We start from the raw sequence: 22,359 nt of genomic DNA, 5'->3' as shown, positions 1-22,359 counted from the left end.
CTGCAATGTGGTCTCAAAGGTTTTCTCCAGTCATGGGGTGAGGCACCTGCAGAAGTCAGGATACACTGTCCTAAAGGGGACCAGATCTAACACAAACCACTTGGTCACTATGAGCTATTACTGGAAATGGACATTCCTCCCCAACAGCCAATGACCATCCACCCAGATTAAGGTGTGAAATAGACTGCCTCATCAACCAGAACAGGCGGGGAGGGAGGGAAGGGTTCCTGGTACAGCATGTACTGTACATCTAGATCAGTGTTTCCTAGGCACAGACATACATATCAGCGTTGGGCTTCAGGTCTGTGTAACGGGCACTCTAAGCTCCTCTTTCCCCCCCATATATGACCCCAGTACATTCCTCACAACTTGTCCTCCATTCAGTTGGGAGCTCTGTAACCAGCAATGGACTGTGGGCTGCCCACAGTCATATTCCAGATTCTCTGTGTGGCATTTACATCCCCCAGTGGACATGCTTTTAGGAAGAAGCAACATGCAGTGACACTCAGACCTTAGTGGGTCAGAAACCAAATTAGCGATCAACATTACCCATAAGAGCCACGGTAGTGTGAATTTATTGTTTCATTTACTATAACACATATATTCATATTTAAATAGTGTAATGGGAAATATTTCTTATATATTATTCTTACAGCAAAAAGACTGACCAAGTATTATTATTTTAACAACTATAGTTGGTTAATAACATAGTAAAAGTATCCTGTTTGGTTAATAATTAAATCACACCGTGTTTTATTATCATGCTGCAGAGAGCCGCAGGAGACACATTAAAGAGCCACTTGCAGCTCGTGAGCCTCTGTCCGAGTATCACTGGCTTAGTGGTTGGAGCAGGGGACTGAAGGACAGCAGAGAGAGTCCTAGCCCTGGCTCTGTCTTGGTGTACAATGGTGGGCAAGTCCTTTACTCCCCATGCCTTAGTTTCCCCACTTGCAAGACAGGAATAATACTTAACTACCTTTGCAAAGTGCTTCAAGACTCTTGGAGGCTCTAGAAGTGTTGTTATCCTCCCCCTACCCTGCCCCTGTTGTTATCCTACCTCTACATATCTGCCTGACCCCAATCTTGGCTTGTCCCCAGCTGCTGTCAGTTGTCACAATGCTACATGTGGGGAGAGGCAGGTCTCCCAGGTGGCCAGGACCCATTCCACACACAAGCTTTATAGAGCAATATCAACATCTCAAATTGTACTTGAAGTGGAAGAGGAAGCCAATGTCATATTCGGGGAAACTGGTGTAATGTCCCCTCTAGCGAATACAGCCACATTCTGTGCAACCAGTCCTTTCAAGGCCAGCCCCATGCACAGCATAGTAGAACAATCCCATCCACAAAGCCAGAGGCAAGGATAAACAAACTAGGGAATGGATGCTACTATAGATGGAGATATTATAGGTTGATGCATAACTGGTTGGAAAAACGTTCCCAGAGATTAGTTATCAGTGGTTCACAGTCAAGCTGGAAGGGCATATCGGGGGGGGGGGGGGGCGGAGTGTCTCACAGGGATCAGTTCTGGATCTGGCTCTGTTCAATATCTTCATCAATGATTTAGATAATGGCATAGAGAGTACATGTATAAAGTCTGGTTTCAGAGTAACAGCCGTGTCTGAGGACGATACCAAGCTGGAAGGGATTTCAAGTGCTTTGGAGGATAGGATTAAAATTCAAAGTGATCTGGACAAACTGAAGAAATGGTCTGAAGCAAATAAGATGAAATTCAATAAGGACAAATGCAAAATACTCCACTTAGGAAGGAACAATCAGTTGCACACATACAAAATGGGAAATGACTGCCTAGGAAGGAGCACTGTGGAAAGGGATCTGGGGGTCATAATGGACCACAAGCTAAATATGAGACAACAGGGTAACATTGTTGCAAAAAAGCAAACATCATTACAGAATGTATTAGCAGCAGTGTTGTAAGCAAGACGTGAGAAGTAATTCTTCCGCTCTACTCCAGTTGAGGCCGTATCGGCACAGAGTAATGTGTCCAGTTCTGGGCACCACATTTCAGGAAAGATGTGGACAAATTGCAAAAAGTCCAGGGAAGAGCAACAAAAATGATGAAACATTGAGAAACATGACCTATGAGGAAACATTGAAAAATTGGGGCTGTTTAGTCTGGAGAAGAGAAGACTGAGAGGGGTAATGATAATTTTCAAGTACATAAAAGGTTGTTACAAGGAGGAGGGAGAGAAATTGTTCTCCTTAACCTCTGAAGCTAGGACAAGAAGAAATGGGCTTAAGTTGCAGCAAAGGCAGTTTAGATTGGACATTAGGAAAAACTTCCTATCTGTCAGGGTTGTTAAGCACTGAAAAATTGCTGAGGGAGGTTGTGGAATCTCTCTCATTAGAGATTTTTAAGAGCAGGTTAGACAATCACCTGTCATGGATGGTCTAGATAATATTTAGTCCTGCCATGAGTGCAAGGAACTGGACTAGATGGTCTCTGAAGGTCCCTTCCAGTCCTACAATTCTATAACTGTGGCGAGTACTCAGAGAGACAGAGATACATGAAAAAAGGTGTTTTTATCCTGCAGCCATGGTGGTCAGTCAGGGACCCAAAAGCACCCACAGACTGAAAACCTCCCTCAGTGAAGGGGCAAAGCTACTTTCACTATAGCCTCCACACTACTGACACATCAGCATCATCTGTCCTACCAGGGCTGAGCTTCAGCCCACTCACTTTCATTCAAGTCTAGGGTACTGAGACAGCAAGGACACTGCACTGTACAGGTCTTTTGTCTGTCACTAGGAGGAGGTCACCAGCCAATGAGACCAAGCCTGACAGCTGTTCCTTCAAGGGAAGCAGACACCTTGCCCTCCTGCAGGGAAATGTCAACTATCACAACTAACAAATGGTCCAACCCACCTCTTTTTCATTTTACTAGCTGTCAGGGGCATAGATACATCATCACTCCATTAGACAGCATGAAATACTCCTCCTAGTCACAACCGGGTTCGGCCCTCCAAGTGATATGGATCTACATCATGCTAAATGCAAAGGATAAGATGCTATGACCGTCACTTGTGTAATTTATCATTGAGAGGGGGGTCATACGGGATAGCTATAGGCATCAGCTTTTCATCAGGAATATGGTTTTATGTTACAATATTTCTGCAGCTACAAAAGTAAGATTCCACTGATTACATACATACATACATATTTATGCATTCTAACCCCACTAAGTATAGTCCTGAAACTGTAACCCATGGCATGTCATGCAGGTGCAACTGTATCCCAATTTGGATCTGACTGTAAAAAGAGGGCTTTAAATTATAAGCTCTTTGAGGCCAGGGTTACGTTTATTATTTTTCTGTTTAAATGGAGCTAGGGAACTAGTGAATAATACATACTTGACTGTTAGAATCTCCACACAGAAGGGACTGGTACTTAGATAAATGGGAATACCATGCGATTTACATTTTTAAATGCTAATGGCAATAAAATCAAAGAGGCAATTTAAGCCAAAGCTCTAACACTTCTTGTACAGTTCAGCCTGTTAGTGGGATGGAGACACACTGTTGTTAAGAAAGCACTAACTTCAGAACCAATGCCATCGGTATGAAAACTGCCAGCCAATCACATCAAAGTTTCAAGAGCTCTTGGGTGTGTCATTCATGCCCCTCAGAGTCTTCATCAGCTCCCCCTTACCTTTCAAAAAGGCCATACACATGTAAGTTATGTTATAATTCAGCATCAAAAATGTCATTTTAAAAATATTAAGCGATTTTCCAATACAGTGTGGTCAGAAGGGCCATGAGATGTCCCCTAAATACTTTTATTTTATTGCTCACTAAAAATTCAAGTCTTTTAGCATTTTGTTTACAATGTCAAAAGAATAAATTGCATCCAGAATGACAAATCTGAACAAAGCTGGGTTTCAACTCCAAGCCAGTTAATAATACATAATACTGTGCACATATCTGGTACTGTACATGGCTCAACATTAGCTAATTCATCCCTGGGGAGGGGAGGGGAGCAGGGCAACACCATGAGATGATGACCCACATTAGCACACCATGACTTGGAATAAAATTAGACAATGTTACTATCATTAATGGAAGGAGGGAGGTCAAAATGCACAATTCTCAAGTCACAACAAACAGGAATGGCAGCAGCTCAGGATTCACACCCCAGCTCTGCTGGTTGCCTCCTTTGCTTTTAAGACACCTTTTTATTTATAGCAGAGCAGCAGGAGAAAGACACCCTGGAAGAAAGTGAGGAGGAGGAAGAGGAGGTGGTGAAGCATTAGTGAAAGGGGTGGGGAGACAAAGTAAGCAAGTAAATAGCTGAGGTCAGTATGCAGCAGATAAAGGGTTTAGCAGGTGTAATCTAGCTTAAGATAAAATAATTTTCTTGCACCCTTGCTTGGGCTGAGAAGAATAGTTGCCCCATAGAGTCCAAACCAGACAGAGGAAAGCATCTCCAGTGCCTCGGAGTTAGGTCTCTGACAGAGATCCCAGCTGACCCAGCTGTTTGTTAGCTGCACTCACATTGCCTCAGAGCCTTTTCAGTCCAGCCAGGCACCATTAAAAGGATCAGACTGATTGACAGACAATGAGCCACTGGACAGAAGCAAGGAAGTCCTTTAGCTCCCTGAAGAGGCAGGGTGGATTCAACTTTGACTGAGGAGGATGATGGTGGATTTTGCCTCCAGAGCCTGGATCTTCCAGGCCTCTCTCCCAGGAATACTGTTGCAGTTTGAAGGGCTGCTGCAGAGCCATCTACAAAGAAGAGCCGCTCTGGAGTGGGACTGTAGCATGAAGTAACTCCCCTCAACTACACCTTCCTTCAGGGAGAAGGAGACTGCAGCACCATGAACCAACATCACATCACGCTACCCAACCCCACCAAAAGGGGAGAACAATAAAGAAGCACTCAGCCTCCTCTTGCCATCTTGATACACACACACACCCTGTCAGTGAAACCTGGATCAATCCTAACATCCAGCGTCAGTAGCATGAAAATACAACGTTTCCTCCTTGGCGATTTGCTTTTGACATTGGGGGAGAGTCAGGGAACTGCAAGGAGACAGAGCTGGGCCAGGTAAAATAAATAAATAAAAAATTTCGCTACAGAAATGGTGAATGAGTCATTGTGTTTATTGCGATGAGGCTAGCATGTGTCGGCGGGCAGCCCTGGATACCCTGTAACCTAGCCTCTGAGCCCGCTGCCGGGCTCCGCAAAGGACGGGGCGGGGCGGGGGAGAAATCACACAAGAGGCAAACAGGGCATTTGCAGGAGCCACCTCCCTAGCGATCCCGCTTCTATTGTTCCGGAGGCGGGCAGGCAGGCTGAGCGACACGCACCCCCACGGATCTATTGGAAACCGATCCTGGAGCGGGGAAGGAGAGAGCCGTTCCCACGGGCGGGGAGAGGTGCACACACAGAGGGAGACATTCATATTTCCAGGCTGCCTTGGAGACAGGTTCTTGGAGCTGCTGCTGCAAAGGGAAGAAAAGCGAGGGGCGGAGGGAGGGGAAAGGAACGAGCCATTGCAATGCAGCGTCTGCCGGGCTGCTCACTTACCCCAGTGTCAGACACGGACCGGCTCCCCACTCCTTCTGCTGGACTCCCCAAGGGCTCCAGCTGGCCCCTCCGAAGCAGGGAGGGCGGCACGGCACCGCACCGCACCGCACCGCACTCGCTCACGGGAGGCACCCCGGCCCCACACCAGCTAAACCTCCTGCTCCAGCCTCCGCCCGGCTCAGCTGGAAGAGCGAGGAGGAGACAAGGAGCGAGAGGGCGTGGCCTCTCCCTGCGTAGGAGGAGGTGGCGGCGCTGGTGGGAGGAGCTATTCCGGCGCCGCTCGCCAGTGGCTGATGCGCATGCGCCTCCCTCCCCTCAGCCGATCGGATCGTTCCTCTGTTTGCTCGCACAGGCTCCCCCTTTTGCGCATGCGCGCTGGGGGATCGAGCCGGGGAGCCTGCGGCCTGTGAGTGATTGGGGGGCGCGGGGCGCCATGCGCGGAGGGCGGGGTAGGGGGAGACCCGGACTCCTGGGTTCCTCGAGTGACCTTGGGCCGGTGCCCGCCCCGGGAGGGGCCCGTTCCCTGCGCCACGCGGGGCAGCCAGAGCCCGCCCGCCCGCCCCGGCCGGGACCCCGCCGCGGGCCGCTCTCCGGTGCGGGGCGCTGCCCGGCCGCGTGTGGCCTGGGGCGGGCCATGGCCCGCTGCTGCTGCCGCCACCCCGGGCGGCTGCCGGCGTGGTGCACAGCAGGGGGCTGGGAGGGGGAGACGGGTCTCGACATATGTCCTAAAACCTTCCTCATTCCCCAGCCGAGGCCACCCCCGAGTCTTGCTGCATCTTCCTCTGCCCACCGCCCTGTGCACCCTCGTTTCCTGTAGGTGCAGCGTCGCTGTAGATCGGGGTAGTCGGTTTTTTTTTTGGTCCTTGTCCAAATTTCCAGACTCCAGGGAAAAGGAGAACGATAAAAAAAAAGTCAATGACAAGAGTGTTCAAAAGCGTCCGGTGGTCTGGATTTGGCCAGCGGTCCACCTATTGACTGTCCCTGCATGGTCTTCTAGCCTGTCCCCTGTAAGCACAAAGTCTCTGTTTTCCTTTCCTGTCTCAAGTATACATTCACAAAAGGAAACTGTACTAAACTCTGCAGCCTCTCTAAAAAGAAAAGGAGTACTAGTGGCACCTTAGAGACTAACCAATTTATTTGAGCATAAGCTTTCCTGAGCTACAGCTCACTTCATTGGATGCATGCTCACGAAAGCTCATGCTCAAATAAATTGGTTAGTCTCTAAGGTGCCACTAGTACTCCTTTTCTTTTTGCGAATACAGACTAACACAGCTGCTACTTTGAAACCTGCAGCCTCTCTGTTACACCTGTCATGGCCTGCCCTTGTAACCTTTCTGGAGCTCAAGGGACACTTAACTCAGGTTTAGATAGGGCTTGGTGAGGCCATCCTGGTTATTCTTTTGTATTATACTAGTGCCTCCAGTCCCCAACCAAAACTGGGGGCCATTATTTTAGTACTGTACAGACATAATAATAGCCAATCCCTGCCTCAATGAGCTTACAGCATAACTAGAAAAGTCAGCCAATGGGTATGTCTAGGCTAGACCCTTTCAGTAGTCTAGCTCGGATACACCACATGTGTATTACAACTTACAAAATTTGTTCTTGAGAACATAAGAATGGCCATACTGGGTCAGACCAATGGTCCATCTGGCCCAGTGAAGTGAGCTGTAGCTCACGAAAGCTCATGCTCAAATAAATTGGTTAGTCTCTAAGGTGCCACAAGTACTCCTTTTCTTTTTGTCTTCTGACAGTGGCCAGTGCCAAATGTTTCGGAGGGAATGAACAGAAGAGGGAATCATCAAGTAATCCATCCCTGGTCTCCCATTCCCAGCCTCTGGCAAACAAAGGCTAGGGACTTTACTCTAGGATCAACAAAGGGCAATGTTTCTCAACCGATGCGACCTTTGGGAAAGTTGTTGAAAACGTTATTGCAGTCTAATACAAAGAAAATCTTGCTCCCTCATTCCTGGCACACCTTTCAGGGTCCAGTATACCTCCCTCCCCAAATATTATTTATGTTTAGTCTTCTTAGTATCAATGCATTTTTACTCTTACAGTAAATGAATAGGAGTTCTAAACACCCCCCCCCCCCCGGATCTAGACCATCCCTGACAGGTGTTTGTTTAAACTGCTCTTAAAAATTGACAATGATGGAGGTTCCACAACCTCCCTAGACAATTTATTTCTTTGCTTAACCACTCTCACAGGAAGTTCTTCCTAATGTGCAACCTAAACCTCCCGAAGCCCATTGCTTCTTGTCTTAGCCTCACAAGTTAAGGAGAACATTTTTTTCTTCCTCCTCCTTGTAACAACCTTTGGGATATGCAGAGTTAATTAGGTTGAGAAACTTCTGTGCCTAAACTCTGTACAGTTTTCTTTTTTACTTCAACATTATCTTAATAAAATTATTAAATCCGTTCTGGTTAGCTTAACCTGGGTGTGAGCAGCCACAGTGCAAAGCCATACCCAAGTTACTGTGCCCTCCCTAGAGCTGCACTCATCTGGGTGTATCACTAGGACTTCTGGGGCCATGCCACATGGTTCTTTGTGCTGTAGTATGCTGAGCCTGTCCGATTCCATCCCAGTGAATTGTGGAAGAATTTTTCTGCCCTTTGGAGGGAATTATGAGAAGGCATCAGAGGACTATCAGTGCTCAAATGATTTAGTCCTCCCTGCACTGTGTGTGATCTATCAGCCTGAATGAAGATGGAACCCAAATTCTTATTCATACCTCCAGCTGTGCCAGCTAGCCTGTGTTGAAAGCACCACCAAACTTTGGGAGACAGGATTCTGTATGTTGATAGGAGGGGATTGGGGCAGCACCCATGTAAATGCCTGGGCCAACTGCAGTGAAGACATACCCGCAGGCAGTTAATGCAAGGTGGTAAATGTCTGGTGAAGACAAGCACAAAGAAGCTAAGGTGAAATGGACGAAGACAGTTTTACATCAAGATAGCTATTTCTCAGTAAAATCCCAGTGGAGACAAAGCACAGATAACGTTTACCTTGATAGGTTTCAGAGTAACAGCCGTGTTAGTCTGTATTCACAAAAAAAAAAAAGGAAATCTGCATCCAATGAAGTGAGCTGTAGCTCACGAAAGCTTATGCTCAAATAAATTGGTTAGTCTCTAAGGTGCCACAAGTACTCCCTTTTTTTTTTGCATTTACCTTGATGTAGCCAGTAGAGGTCAGCCCTATACCCCGACCTGGGATTGGCCTCAACTAGCTACCTTAGGGTAAAAACTAGGTTGGTCTGCACCAAGATTTTACATTGAGACAGCTGACTCAGTTAGCTATCTCAGGGTAAACAACCTCCACGCCCTTTTGCTATGAAGACAGCCATGGTTGGATAACAGGTCAGTGGTAGAACTGGGAATAGACCCAGTCTTCTGACTTCCTGTTTGTCCTGTCCACTAGATCTCACTAATCTTTAAAAGAGATAAGTTTGTTTTGAGATTTGAGGTGTATATATGTGCATGTGCACACTCTGTGGGGACTAGAAAGCAAAATCCAGTTATGCAGGTTAATGTTTGGATTAGTTTGCACTCCCAAAAGATTTTAGTGGGAATTTTACTATGAAAAGGTTTTCAGGCATCTATAGCACTAAAAAGAAAGGCCTGAATTTCAATTTGGAACACTTCAGTGTCTTTATTTTTTTCTCTGGTTAATTATGATCCTGAGAACCAATTCCAAATTCTTGTGATTCTCTTGGAAACTATGCAAAAGTAGAATTGTTCCTTCTTAAAACACAGGTATAATGAGTTTCTGTTATTGCCTTGAACCAATAAATACTCTGGTTAGTAACCAGTCCTATTAATAAAACTTGAATTTTAGAAGAATTAAGTCCCTCTGTGTGAGTTTTGGCCTCTATAGTGTGTCATAAATGTAAAACCAATTATGCCTTTGTAATGAATATCTCCTGTGTTTTTAACACACACGAGCTCTTAATCACATCTCTTTCTTTCTGAAGAAAAATCTGAATCGGTTGAGCCCCTGTAGCTCACAGTTGGCTCTTGTAGAGCAGGTTGGCAGACATTCTATAAATAAACCCATACACTGCTGCTGCAGGTTTGGACATTTGCATAGTGCATATCATCTTGAGTTCATTGCCTTCATTTTAATGATGAATGAAGAACTCATTTCAAATCTGTACGTGCTAGTGCCCAGAATTTGACTTTTTTTCAGTCTCAGTTTGAAAGAATGGTCAGGCTAGACCCTGCTAAACTGACTATTAAGATAATATTGCTACAGTTAAGAGTGAGAAAGATGTTTTCCCCTGTTGTGTTTTGTGAATTTAACAGCAATTTTGTATTTAGTTGGTTTCAGTGTTTGCCCTTTCACCTAGTAACAGGGGACAGGAAAAAAAGTTATAAATAGGAAAATGTGACTGTGAAACTACAAACATTCCCAGGGGACTTGGAAGCAGGTGGTTAACTCATTTTTAAAACTGACTAGATTTCAAGTTAATTGTGTCCCTTAAAAGTGGATGTTCTGGCCTTTTGTTTTAAAATTTCTTTTAATCCTATAGTGACCTAATGTGCCATTAGTAAACAGTTTTGCAGAGTGCATTTCCAATTTGTCTCTGGGTGCTTTTATTACTTGAATTGAGCTATAGAAATGTATGTAGTAATCATGGTGACTGTCTATACAAAGTACCCCTGGAATGGGCATTAAGGTTTTATCACCCAAAATGGAGTTGACAGGGGAGATGGTCTTGCAAAATGTTGCTAAAGTGTGTGTGTGGGGGGAAGCCACCTTTCCTATTGGCAGACTCACAAATAAAATAAAGAGAATTTGAAGACTCAAGTCTTGTTTCCCATGTGGTTTGAGTGCTGAAGAAGGTACTCAGCAACTTGTGGATTGTTTGGCTCCCTTTGGGAGTAAACACGCATGGTCACTGCTATTATTTTAGTGGTAAGATGTCCTCTGATCATACTAGTTAATGAGGCAGCCCGTGTGTGTTAGATAAAATATTCTGGGTTGGCTACTTTCTGTTCGGTGGAGTGGAATATTCCAGAACTGCAGTGTATTTGCTTCTGTTGGAAAACACTTACATTTGCAAGATTAATAAAACACATCTTTATTGCCTAGTGGAGAGGTGGTAAGGTAAGCTGGGAGTTTTAATACGACACTTGAAAATGGTACAGTGCATAAATAACCTTCAGTGGTTTGTGACCAATGAACGGTTCCTCTTCCTGTGCAGTGTTTGAGCTTTGTGTAAGTCCGCTGAAGGCCTGTTGAAGTGGGGAGAATGCTGCAATACACTTGAGAATGGAATGTTTACTGCAGTGGGTTATTGCACATTCAGACTTAATCAGGAGACTAGGAATTATCACTTTGGTGAGCGAATATTTGATTAACTTTTTTTTTTCCCCTAAAACTTATTCCGAAAAAAAATTGGTCAGATTGGGGGAAGATGGGTAAAAGAGCTTCAAGGTCTTGGATTTACAGAGTTGGACCCTCTCAATATGAAATAAAAGTAATTGCTAGAGTTTAGCTGCAGCCATGTGACCTAAATTAGGACAGATTTAACGTGTAGTCATCATTTAAGTGCTCTAGATATGTTACTGTGTTGCAGTGCCGTGATCATTTCTGTGACAAGAAGCACCTCTTGTCATATAAACTCTATACTGCATGAAATTGGCTTTTGGATTGGTGGCTATCTCAAGTCTTAGTTTTGGGCAGTGGCCATGACAAAGATGGTACAAATGTTAGTCTACATGAAAACTGGCCTCTTCTGTACTAGCACGAATGAGTCAACAATCAGAAGAATGTTAATATTTAAATATTAAACAGTAATATTCTCTTTCCTTTCTCCAATATTATAAGGCACCCTCATGTGCTGATTGGGCAATCGCAACTACAGATGAGTGGCTCTTGGAAGTGCCCAAAGGAACAATGATTGCATTGTATAAGGCTTGAGAGAAGCTGGGAAGAGCCTCTTACAAATGCACCACAAAGCACCGAAACATGTCCAGAAATGACACTGGAAAGCAAACTTAAGAAGAAAACTAAGTTAATTTGTTGTTCACACATTTGCGGTTACTGCTCTAATAGAATGTGCCAGATGCTGTCGTCTCCTCTCTGGTCCACTTTGAAGATTTGCCAGCATGTGGTAACAGCTCTCTGGAGTGTTGAAGTGTTCTTTGCTGCCACTGGTGGGATGGATTTTAGTGCTTTATAATGACTGTTAAACCAGCATTAAACCAGGCTTTTAATACTTAGCATTCACATACCACCATACAGACAGTAAAAAATTAATCTGCCCCTTGGAGTTAAGATGGAGACACTAAGGCAGAGAGGATAAATGACTTCTTAAAGGCTACACAGAGTATATTGGAGCTGGGTCTAAACTTGGGAGTGTCTGGCACCCAATACAATAGATCAAAAAACGGCTTACCTGCTGGGCTCTTGCTGCCAGTGGTCTAAATTTTCATTTCCTTGGGAAGTTTGGAAATGCTGATGTTAGTCAAACAAATTGAAGATCTGATTTACTGTTCATACAGTATTAAGTGCAAAGTGTGTTTCACTGCATGAGCTGAATTGTGGGGCTATTTCAGCTCAAAGGGAAAGTTAAGACTAGCAGAATGTGAAGGGGATGAGGGGATGGAAGAGTTTCTCAGCATTGCTATAAAGATGGAATACTGATCACACATAGTTCTTGAACACTGTCCACTTTAACAGAGCAGAAGCTATCTTGTGTCAGTGACTGTAATCTCATTCCACACAGAGGATTTGGGGTTAGAAATATCCAAGGGCTTTTTATGAGCCAATGAAATGCTCAGTGTTTTCCAGGAGTTCACCACCGATGACAATTTGTGGGAGAAGGGGGGCAACTTGTGCTAGGGCAGGCTAGTGGAGAACTTTAGTCTTCCCAATGTTGAGGGAAAATCCCAGGCTATGATAGGCACCTGAGAAAAGATCTGGACTGCAAGTCACCCTCAGTGTGCATGAGGATAGCACTATCGTCAGCATACTGAAGGTCAGTAATAACAGTCCTGGTGACCTTAGTTTTAGAATGAAGACACCACAGTTGAAGAGCTTGTCGTCCATGCAGTACTCCATCCTAATTCCAGAAGAAAGGTATCGAGTAAGAATCAAGATCACAGCAAGATAGATGAAAAAAGGTTTTGGGCAATAACAGCCCTGCTTAACACCAGTCATGGTAGGAGGACCGAGGAAAAGCTACAAGGACACCTTGGAAGTATATCTTCAGAAGAGAGGCATTGACCCCACAAATTGGGAAGAGCTGGCTGCCAATAGACTGCTATGGCTTGCATCATACAGCAAGCTGCAGCCCGTTTGAAGAGAATCGCCTTGCTCAAGAGGCTGAGAAACGGCAGAGGAGGAAGGAAAGGGTACAGCATCCCGGCCAGCAGTTGTGCTGTCTCCAAGCAACCACCTGCCGTATATATGGAAAAACCTGTAGAGCACTGATTGGACTCCTCAGCCATCTGAAGTCTCATCAATGACTTTTTTCCCCTGGCAGACATCATCCTCGTATGGAAGGATAGCTGTTGCTGACGAATAGCAAATTTAGAGTTTAAGTAGACAGCATGGTACAGGAAAGGGGCAGACAAGCACTGGTATTTCTCATTGATGCCATCTGTTGGAAAGATCCATGGCTTGCCTTAGACACAGGCTCTGGAGGTAGTGAGAGTAACATGTAAACACTCATGTATGTGCTTAGTTTTGCTTCCATTAGTAAAATAAAGCATATATAGGAGTGTTAGCAAAACTGAGGACAAAGTCTGTCTCTTCACTGCCAGGAACGTTTTGTGTGTTTAGGGTGAGGTAACTGAAGCTACCTTGCTGTAAAATCCTAATGGAGTCAAGGCATAGGTAGTCTTAACCTTCATGTTGCTAGGGAAAGTTACTATATCTCCCTGCCATAGTTGAGCTTGCCTAGCTACATAAAAGTAAAAGTACATTTCACAGTGAGATTGCTAATATGTATGAGCGCTCTTGCTATAAAAACACACCTTTTTTGGCAGTGAAGATGGTCACCCTAGGAACAGTGGAGGGGAAATCGGGCAAAATGTTAAGAAATATTGCTAATTTATTCCAGGTTCTGTTCTCTTCCCCCCCTCCCTCCCCCCGGGCGCAGTTTTCTTTTGTTTTTTTCTTTACCACAAAAAATACCGCACTTCCAATGTGGTAAGCCTCTTATTCAAAATCTGCCCACGTGAGGCCACTTGCAGCACAGTTAAGAATACATGCTATATTGTGTGAGTTTCGGTGCAGAAGTGCTGCGGCAGGTTTTTTCAGATGGTCCTTAAAATGTGCCAGTATGTAAAACGTGGCCCCAAGGTTATCAGAATTGGCTAAAAGATAAGTGGCAACTGTATTTTAATGGTTACTTCCGGAAGGAGAGAGGCAGAAGGGAGTGTTGTTGGAAAGAGTTCAGTTAATCTGTATGGTCATAGGTACAAAGAAATAGAAGCACCTAAAATATAGGCCCTGGAGAAAGTCAGGGAATCTAGTTTAGATAACATTTTGGTATCTGATAAATTCCTGCCCAAGTCTTTACAAAAGGCTATAATGAGGTTGGAATGCTGCAAGGAGTTAAGAATAGCAATACTACTCAAAGCTGTGGCTCCAGAAAGAACTTCTTAGATTACAGGAGATTGTTTCCTGTGGGCACCGCAGGCGGGGAAATATTGCCTGAAATAGTATTGGGGTCTAGAAACAAGCTGAGGAATGCCTGCTGCTTGCTAAGATTTGGAACACCACTGATCAGTGGCATTTGGAGCTTCTTCATTGCTTTCATGTTCTGTGGTGACTTGCCTCCTGCAATCCACAAACCCAAAGAATTTATATTGAAACCTGCGTTAAAGGAAACAGAATTTTGTTTGACCGTTTTTTGGAGAGAATTTTAGTAGCTGTTAATGGTCGAATAAAGTCTTACATAGTGACTATGTTCTCGCCATGCATGCCCACAATTCCCAAAATAATGGTTACATGGCTTGCATTAAGAGGGAAAAGGCACTAAAATGGTAAATTTCCCCTGAAGTAGAAAACTGCACTGCAGTGATATTGAACATGCTGCCTGTGCTTTACGTCTGAGTTGTACTGACTGTCAGATTCAAACAAGGACTGTTGCTCTGGTTTGTACAATGCTGAGGATGCTGTCAGCACTCAAGTAATGTATGCCCAGCAGTGCAATGTACTATACATCCCAGATGTGTCTTTTGGGGTCCCGCCTATGATTTACCTTTTTTAAAAAACTGAAATCAGCACTATCCAATTTCCAGAATCCATATTTCTCTTGTTTCTCCTGCAGGGCTTGTTACCAGAATCTCAATGGCTTTCTTGAGTAGGCGGCTGGGCTTGCTGTTAACACAAGTAAACAGAGTGGTCGAGCAGCGGCACTTCAGGTACTTTTCAAATACTGCGAGCAGCCTTTAGTGAACGCCTGTTGTTGTTGTTGTTTTTAAACGGACTGATTTTGTAGGTCAAACACAAAAGCTCATGATTCTAATTCTGTAAAAATGGTGTAAGAGAAAAATTGTCATTACAGTCCATGAAAAGCCATTTGTTACTGTTGCCAGCTGAGTGAAATGCAGAAAAGATAACAAAAAGCCCCATGTGGTGAAAAGTCAGTTACATGCTTAGAATTCTTCTAGTGTTAATAGTCTGGTGTTTAGACCAAAAAATAATTTTGAAAATTCTTTTCTTGTATCTTGACAGTGTCCTTTACGTTGTTTTCTTTTAATTTAAAATGCCTGTCCCTGCCTCTAGGCATTTATTGATTAGCTTCACATATGCAATGCATTGACTAACCTTTAGGACCCTGATCCTGCAATATTCTCTGTGAGGGTATGTGGAGCCACCAACACAGGTCTCATTGCAGGATTGATTAGAACCTTAGTTTGCAGGGGGGATTAGTGTTTTAAATTGACTCGCTTATTAGTCATTCACGTCACACCCATCACTGTAGTATCTGGGCTCAGTGTATATGAGGCAAATAAAGACAATTTCCTTATAAAAGGAGCTTCGTTCCTCCCGTCCTTAGTGCCATGGGCTACATTTATATGGACATCCAGAATAAGGACCACTGACTCCCACTTACACTGGGGTAAATGAGAGCAGAATTTGTCCCCAAGACTTTTAAAAGGATTGTGACAAAAAGGTGTTGATGGTAGATAACTGGGAAACTGAGAGGCTCTGGAGCCATGCGGTGCTAACAATATGAGGCTGTACCCATTCTATGGGGACTGTCATCTTGTTCTGTGTTTGTGCAGCACTGCTCTTTGAAATGCCAATTTCTGTTTAAATCAGTACAAGTGTGTGCTGCACTTGATAAGCCAGGGAGTTTGTGTGTCACTTCTTGTGGAGGCCTGGAGGGGGGCAAAGTTGTGTGCACATACTCTCCATCTTCAAGAGGGAGTGAGGAATCTAGATGCTGTGATTTAGTTACTATACAATTTATACTCTGGTTTCAGAGTAACAGCCGTGTTAGTCTGTATTCGCAAAAAGAAAAGGAGGACTTGTGGCACCTTAGAGACTAATTGGTTAGTCTCTAAGGTGCCACAAGTCCTCCTTTTCTTTTTGCGAATTTATACTCTATAAAACTAGAAAGAACCTGAGTGGATAGGCTGGCCTTTCATCCTGAACTTCTTTGAGTGGTCATTGTGTAATTCAGAAACAAACTACTGGGTTGATGTTTACCAGCAATCAGATCAGTATGGGCCTAAGGGGTCTGGTGAAGTGAATTTGAACAGGGCCCTTGTAGTGGTGAGAGACTTTCCTAGATTTTGGCCAGGTGTCTTCTTTGAATGGGGCCAATAAACCATTCAAATTTGATGTTTTAAAAACTAATTTAAAAAAATGTATTTTAAAGTGAGGTTCTACTCTGAAAAGTGAACATGTAAAAATGACCCCTTACTGTACAGATCTGCCCTCCTCTCTCTGAGTGTATTCAGAATCAGATCTGCTGATTTAACAAACACATTTGTACTTCTTTTTATTCTTGTTAGTCCCATGGAGCCAGTATAGCTAAGAGAATCCAGCTCACGCTCTGTTCCTTTTGAATCATGAAGAGAATTTTTGACTAAGTGACACCTGTGCACATTCGCGGAAGGCAGTGGGACTTCACAGGTGTCTCTGAAGGGAGAATTTATTCTGCAGAACCTTTATTACTAATGAGGACATGCAAGAAACAAAGAGCCCAGCTTGATTCTCAGGGCATGGCTAGACTTGCAGATGTAGAGTGCTGGGAGTTAAACCACCCTTCGGAGAGTGCAGCAGGGAAAACGCTGCCCTGTGTTTACAGTGTCAGCTGCAAATGCACTGGTGTGGCCACATTAGCAGCTCTTGCAATGCCACAGAGAGCAGTGCATTGTGGTAGCTATCCCAGTGTGCAAGTGGCTGCAACGTGCTTTTCAAGTGGGGTGGGGTGGAGTGTGACAGGGAGTATGTTGTGTGTATGTGGTGGTGGGGGGGAGAGAGAGTGGGTTTTTGGGGCTGAGAGCGTGTCAGCATGCTATCTTGTAAATTCAGACAGCAGCAGGCCCCCCTGCCTCTCTCTCACTCTCCGCAAGCAGCATTCCACAGTAATGGTTGCCGTGTCCTGGAGCAGATAAGCATACTGGCTATCAGAAATGGAGCTTGGAAAGGGGATATCCGCATTCTTGCAGCTGATTCCAAAATAATGACCAGAGTGGCCACTTGACTTCAGGAGATTATGGGACGTTTTCCCGGAGGCCAGTCACAGCTCAGTAACGCAACACCTTGTTCACACTGATGCTGGGGCGTTTCAGCCTGGGTTCAGCAAGCTTTATGCTTCTCATGGAGGTGGATTACCAGGAGCGCTCCAGCTGCAGAGTCCAGACGCTCTATGTGCCTTGCCAGTGTGGACACGTCGGGAGTTAGAGCGTCCAGGGCTGCTTTAGTGCGCTCTAACTTGCAAGTGTAGCCAAGTCCTCAGATCCCTGGTGCTGTTTGTGGCACTGACAAAAAACCAAAACAAAATCATTTCACTTGTAAACTGAACACATTGCATCTGGAGGTTTTAAAGGGTGCAATCAACGGGAGGCTCCACAACATCATGTTTTAAAGTCACATTTCAGAGTAGAGTGGCCCTTTTGACTCCCTGTTCGCATGAATAATTTATTTACATTTAGTAAATTGTATGTGAAACCCAAAGTAGCACCTGACTTTCAAAGAACACTTTGCACGCAGTAGATGTGTCATCAGTATGGTATGTATTTCTCACTGACTCCTTATCACTGGCTTATATAACAGCTTGATTCTGTGCTGAGCTTTGCCCTTGATCCCCAAGGATTGTTTGAGAAGCTCTGTCTAGCATTCTTACTTCTCTTTTGCCAGCATCTCTGGAGCATGCAGTGCGATACAGAAACTGACCCGCGTGCGAGTGGTGGACAACAGTGCCTTGGGGAACACACCGTACCATCGGCCGCCCAAATGCATCCATGTGTATAACAAGACTGGAGTTGGGAAAGTGGGGGATAAAATTCTACTGGCTATCAAAGGAGAAAAGAAAAAGGCTTTAATTGTAGGTCACAGGATGCCTGGCCCTTGCATGATGCCTAGATTTGATTCCAACAATGTGGTGCTCATCGAAGACAATGGAAACCCAACGGGGACTAGAATAAAAACCCCAATACCCTTGATACTGCGGAAGCGCGAAGGAGAGTTCTCTAAAGTGTTGGCCATTGCCCAGCACTTAGTGTGAAGACTAAGAAAGGTCTCAGGCTGTCCTGCGTCATGGACTTTGAAACAGTAAGTGTTCCACATGGTTCCACTTAACCTAGGAGAGGATCCAAGGAGAATTGAGGTTCATCAGGAGACTTGTCTTCTACTCATGAATTAAGATCTACAGCTGAATAAAAGATTTTTAAGACACTGAGTATTTTTTTTTTAGATTGCTTTGGCAAAACCATCTAAAAGGATGTGATGCAGTTAGAAAATCAAACTGTTTTAGATGAACCCTTCCCTGCCTGTGGTATTAACCTGCCCCAAGATCATTAACACTTAGTATGTTAAAACTCTAACTTGCTTTGCCCGTTTATGCTGGTTTTTTTTACTTTTTTGCATTTTTCAGTTCTGGCGACTTGCCTGTTGAAACTATGATTTGTGATGAGTAACACACAAATAAGTGCAGTTCCTGCCCCCAAGAACTTGCAAGTCTAAATGACCCAGATAAGACACTGGGGGAGACCCAGAGAAAAGTATACGATCGAAATGAAATGTTGGAGTGCTACAGGCATTTGAGTGATGGGCTAGTCTCTGTGGACCTTGCAGAAAAAAGCAGGTCTTCAGGAGGGATTGTAGTGAGGACAGTGTTAGGGGACTGCTCACATTGGTAGTGAGAAGTTGCTCCATGTTTGTGGGCACCCCAGAATAAGGTGAAGAGGTGAGAACTGGAGAGGAAACAAATGGGGACATGAGGCAATGTGATAAGATCTGAGATGCAAGCCAGGACTCAGGTGAGTAGGATCTTGTAGGGAAAGATGAGAAATGTATGTGTGAGCCAGTGGAAGGCTTTGGAAATAACTGGTTTCGTTTTCTGGTTCTCTTCACTAGTTCCTGGGTTCGAGTTGCAAACACCGCTGGGGAAGGCTTATATTCAGTCTGCGTTCAACCTAATTTTTCATTTTTAAAAAAACACAACACAAAGGTTGGGTTTAAACTAGACCCAGTCTCTTTTAGAAAACTTCCCTTTAAATCCTTTCAAGTTCCTTTTTGCATCTCCACACTTTCTGCTCTCCAGGTCCTCAGCTTTGTGGCGAAAGGGAAGAGAAGACTCTAGCTTTAGCTTAAACTGAGGGCAGTTTCTCCAGCTCATTTGATAGCAATCGCCTTCCAAACAAACCCTTCCCTGCTTTGAGGGGACGTTTATGTCACTCTTCTATGCAAGACCTGTTGTGTCTTTGATAGAGGGAAGGGCCTCTTTTCTAACTCTAAGGACAGTTAAGCTCTGGAGTACGCTTCCACGGGAGGTTGTGGAATCCATGTTGTTGGAGGTTTTTAAGACCAGGTTGGACAACCACCTGTTAGTGATGGTCTAGTTATACTTGGTCCTCCTCAGTGCAGAGGGCTGGACTAGATGATCTCTCAAGGTCCGTTCCAGTTCTACATTTCTGTGATTCTCTGGTGAATAGGAACTCCACTTCTGATGGTTTACAGTGATAAGTGCAGCTAGATTAGATGCCTGAACCTGCACTTGCTATTGCTCCACCATAACGTAAGGAGTTGCAAACATGTAGGCATTGTATAAAGTCCTTTTTGGTTGAATGTGAGCCCAGAACTACATGGGATACTTTAAGGGAGTCTCAGCTGCTGTGAATGTTGTTCTAAAAGCAGCTTTGAAATGTTCCACAGAGTGGCATAGGCATCTGCTACCATGGGAAGCAAACACCTGTCCTGTGATGTTGCATCAAGGCTTAGGAAGTGTGGGCTAAGGACTGGGGGAGATTGCATAAAGCTGATGCAATACAATCAAGGCTCTGGTTGGAAAAAGAGGTGGTTATCTGAAAAGCCCATGCGTTAAGTTAAATCACACCTATAACCCTTTTAAAATGTTCCCCCTAGAGAAGTAGCAATGTGTTTTTTATTTGTTATAACAATACTACTGAGCGTTTTAGCCATGGGCAGAGGAAATGTCCCTATTGGTTCCTAAAAAAGAATTTCAAGATCCTATTTAAAGGGAGTGAAGACTGAAGCATTCACTATTTTTGCATGCCTGGTGCCCTCTAGTGGCTCCCTACAGCATGAATGAGTCTTGCAGCTGGGGTTTTATAAAGCTGAAAGCCATCATCTTTCATCTGAATTACCTATTTATAAACCATATGTGGAGGCAGTCCAGACATTAAGCGTTGCTTCTCTTGTTGGGGTAGGGCAAGCTTTGCCATCTTTAGCAGGTACTTGCTGTTGCTTGTTGCAGGTTTGTTCATGCCGTCAACTGAAGTAAAATACACTAAAGTTGGAAAGAGAAAAGTAACCCAAAATTACTTAATTCCACTGGCCCAAACCAAAAGGCAGGTCCAGCTACCCAGTAGTAGTAGTAAATACCAGAAGTACCTAGAAGGTGCATTTGCTTAAAGTACTAGCTTTTCATCATAGGTGATTATGAGCTGAAGCTTGCATGTCTGTCTCTCTCCCTATCCTATTTTACTGCCTGCGTGCATTGCAAAGCCTTGTTTTACTACTAAGCATTTGCTGCTTTGTATGAAGGCCATTCTGGAAACATAAACTTGAACAATGATCTGCTGCCTGTTTAACCCAGATTCCATTCCCTGAAATTAAATGTTACTCAAAGCGAGCCATGAACTAAAATGCATTGTTCAGTGTGTAACTTGTGTGGTGGTTGTCACTGATTTACAGAAGTAACTTTAAAGGATTACTGGTTCCGAGACACATTTTTTCCTGTTTTAAAGTTGTTTAGAATCCCAGGAGGTCCTTGCACAGATCATAAATATGTTAGTCTGCTGTGACTGAGTATATTTACGTTTAGGAACTCGGAGCAAAGAGTTACCTGGAAAATAGAATTCTTGGTGTGCAAAAGATGTCAGCGCTGAGGGATTGGATTAGCAAGGTTCCTCTGATAAACATTCACTTGGTTCAGGGAGTGTCAGGCTTGCAGGGCTGAATCCCTGCTCCTGTACAGGCTTCTGCCAGTGCAATTGCAGGTAAAATGACTCGAGTTAAACCAGCCAAGGTTTATAAAAATCAGTGTACCGTGGTATAGTTTGCTAATAGATCATTAAAGTTAAAGTGCTTTAGAGTACAGCTGTCTGAGTGCTCATCTACTGTGCTACTGACTAAAGCTTTTCAAGTAAAAACTCACTGAACTGAGTATATGTATTGGTAACTATCCCTCCATGCTACTTTTAGGAAACCTTCCTCTGATCTCAACAGCAACCCTCATCTCCAGGAAGCTGTATTTCCTATCAAGTCCCATCAGCTCAGCTGTCCTATCCGTCCTTCCTGAAGACATGGAGAAGTCCGACTTCCTCCTAATGTAAATACTGTTTGAAAGGGAGACTGAAGTAGGGGAAAATGAGGCATGTGGGTTGGAAAACTGCTATACAGGCGCTTTCACTGGGTCCAGAACTTGCAAGGATGAAAATATGTTTCCACAAGTGTCCCTTGCCACTTCTTTAGGCTTCTGCAAGGAGTCCATCCTTACCATTATGATCATGAGTATAAGATCCACTATGAGCAGGAACTTGGGACAGCCAAGTTGTCTGATTACTTTGTAAATCATTTAAACATCCATTCCATTATATGTTTCTCTTGCATAAGCAGCCACTCAGGTCTTGCAATCATCTTAGAAAGGCTTGGAGTCTCTAACAATTTGCAAACATCCTCCAGTTTTTAACCTTTGAACATCAGGCTTATTCATTTCTTCTGGGATAAGTGGACCCTGCTGTTAGGATATTAAATATTTCACAGGGGAGTCTCAAAACTCTCTAGCGTTTTGCCGTGGGGAGGGGGAAGTGGACAAGATAATGGAATGTATTTAGGATTAAACAGTAAAAAAGACATTTTTATTTGCAAGCAAATAAATATGTGGAACTAAATCCTTAACTGATGAGATTAGTAAGCAGACATGCCAGACAACTAAGCTAATATCCTGTATAGAACCTACTGCTGTTTTTTACCAGTCTTGTCCCAACAAGGAATGAGTTGCTGGAGAGTGGCCCACCAGAAATAAATGTGGCCCTGGTGTTATGCGCTCTGGCTCCAGTCCCTTTGCTTGTAGTGATTTCTTGCCAGGTAACAGTTCTTCCATCTGGGCTGGTACAGGAGGAAAAAAAAACTGTGGCTTGCAGAGAGACAAT

At 44.2% G+C, this 22,359-nt stretch overlaps 2 protein-coding genes across 7 annotated transcripts in view; one reads left to right on the top strand and one right to left on the bottom strand.

Annotated features, from left to right (window-relative positions):
• The window catches only part of TMEM63B (transmembrane protein 63B), a 90,519-nt gene extending 84,763 nt beyond the window's left edge, over window positions 1-5,756 (bottom strand). For 2 of the 3 annotated variants that reach the window (XM_073338487.2, XM_073338489.2), the window contains exon 1: window positions 5,549-5,754. The gene's annotated coding sequence lies outside the window, so the exon portion shown is untranslated. Of the gene's footprint in view, window positions 1-5,548 lie in introns of all 3 variants that reach the window. The other variant, XM_073338490.2, reaches the window with a different exon arrangement.
• A 116-nt stretch (window positions 5,757-5,872) lies between these two features.
• MRPL14 (mitochondrial ribosomal protein L14) lies at window positions 5,873-18,418 on the top strand. Of its 4 annotated transcripts, none has more exons than XM_073338491.2 (4): window positions 5,923-5,954; window positions 11,381-11,709; window positions 14,835-14,928; window positions 17,882-18,418. In XM_073338491.2, exons 2-4 carry the CDS (start codon window positions 11,532-11,534, stop codon window positions 18,246-18,248), a joined length of 639 nt encoding a protein of 212 aa, XP_073194592.1. In that variant the 5' UTR covers window positions 5,923-5,954; window positions 11,381-11,531; the 3' UTR covers window positions 18,249-18,418. The 4 variants fall into 4 exon arrangements, with proteins under 4 accessions (XP_073194594.1, XP_073194592.1, XP_073194595.1 ...); XM_073338494.2 differs by lacking the exon at window positions 11,381-11,709 and adding an exon at window positions 7,303-7,353 and having other exon boundaries at window positions 5,935-5,954; XM_073338493.2 differs by lacking the exon at window positions 11,381-11,709 and having other exon boundaries at window positions 5,873-5,954.
• The last annotated feature ends 3,941 nt before the right edge of the window (window positions 18,419-22,359 follow it).

Source organism: Lepidochelys kempii, chromosome 3 (assembly GCF_965140285.1).
Source record: "Lepidochelys kempii isolate rLepKem1 chromosome 3, rLepKem1.hap1, whole genome shotgun sequence".
In the NCBI taxonomy this organism is placed as follows: domain Eukaryota; kingdom Metazoa; phylum Chordata; order Testudines; family Cheloniidae; genus Lepidochelys; species Lepidochelys kempii.
Note: the sequence above shows the minus strand (reverse complement) of the source record. Positions and strands in the feature narration are given on the sequence as shown.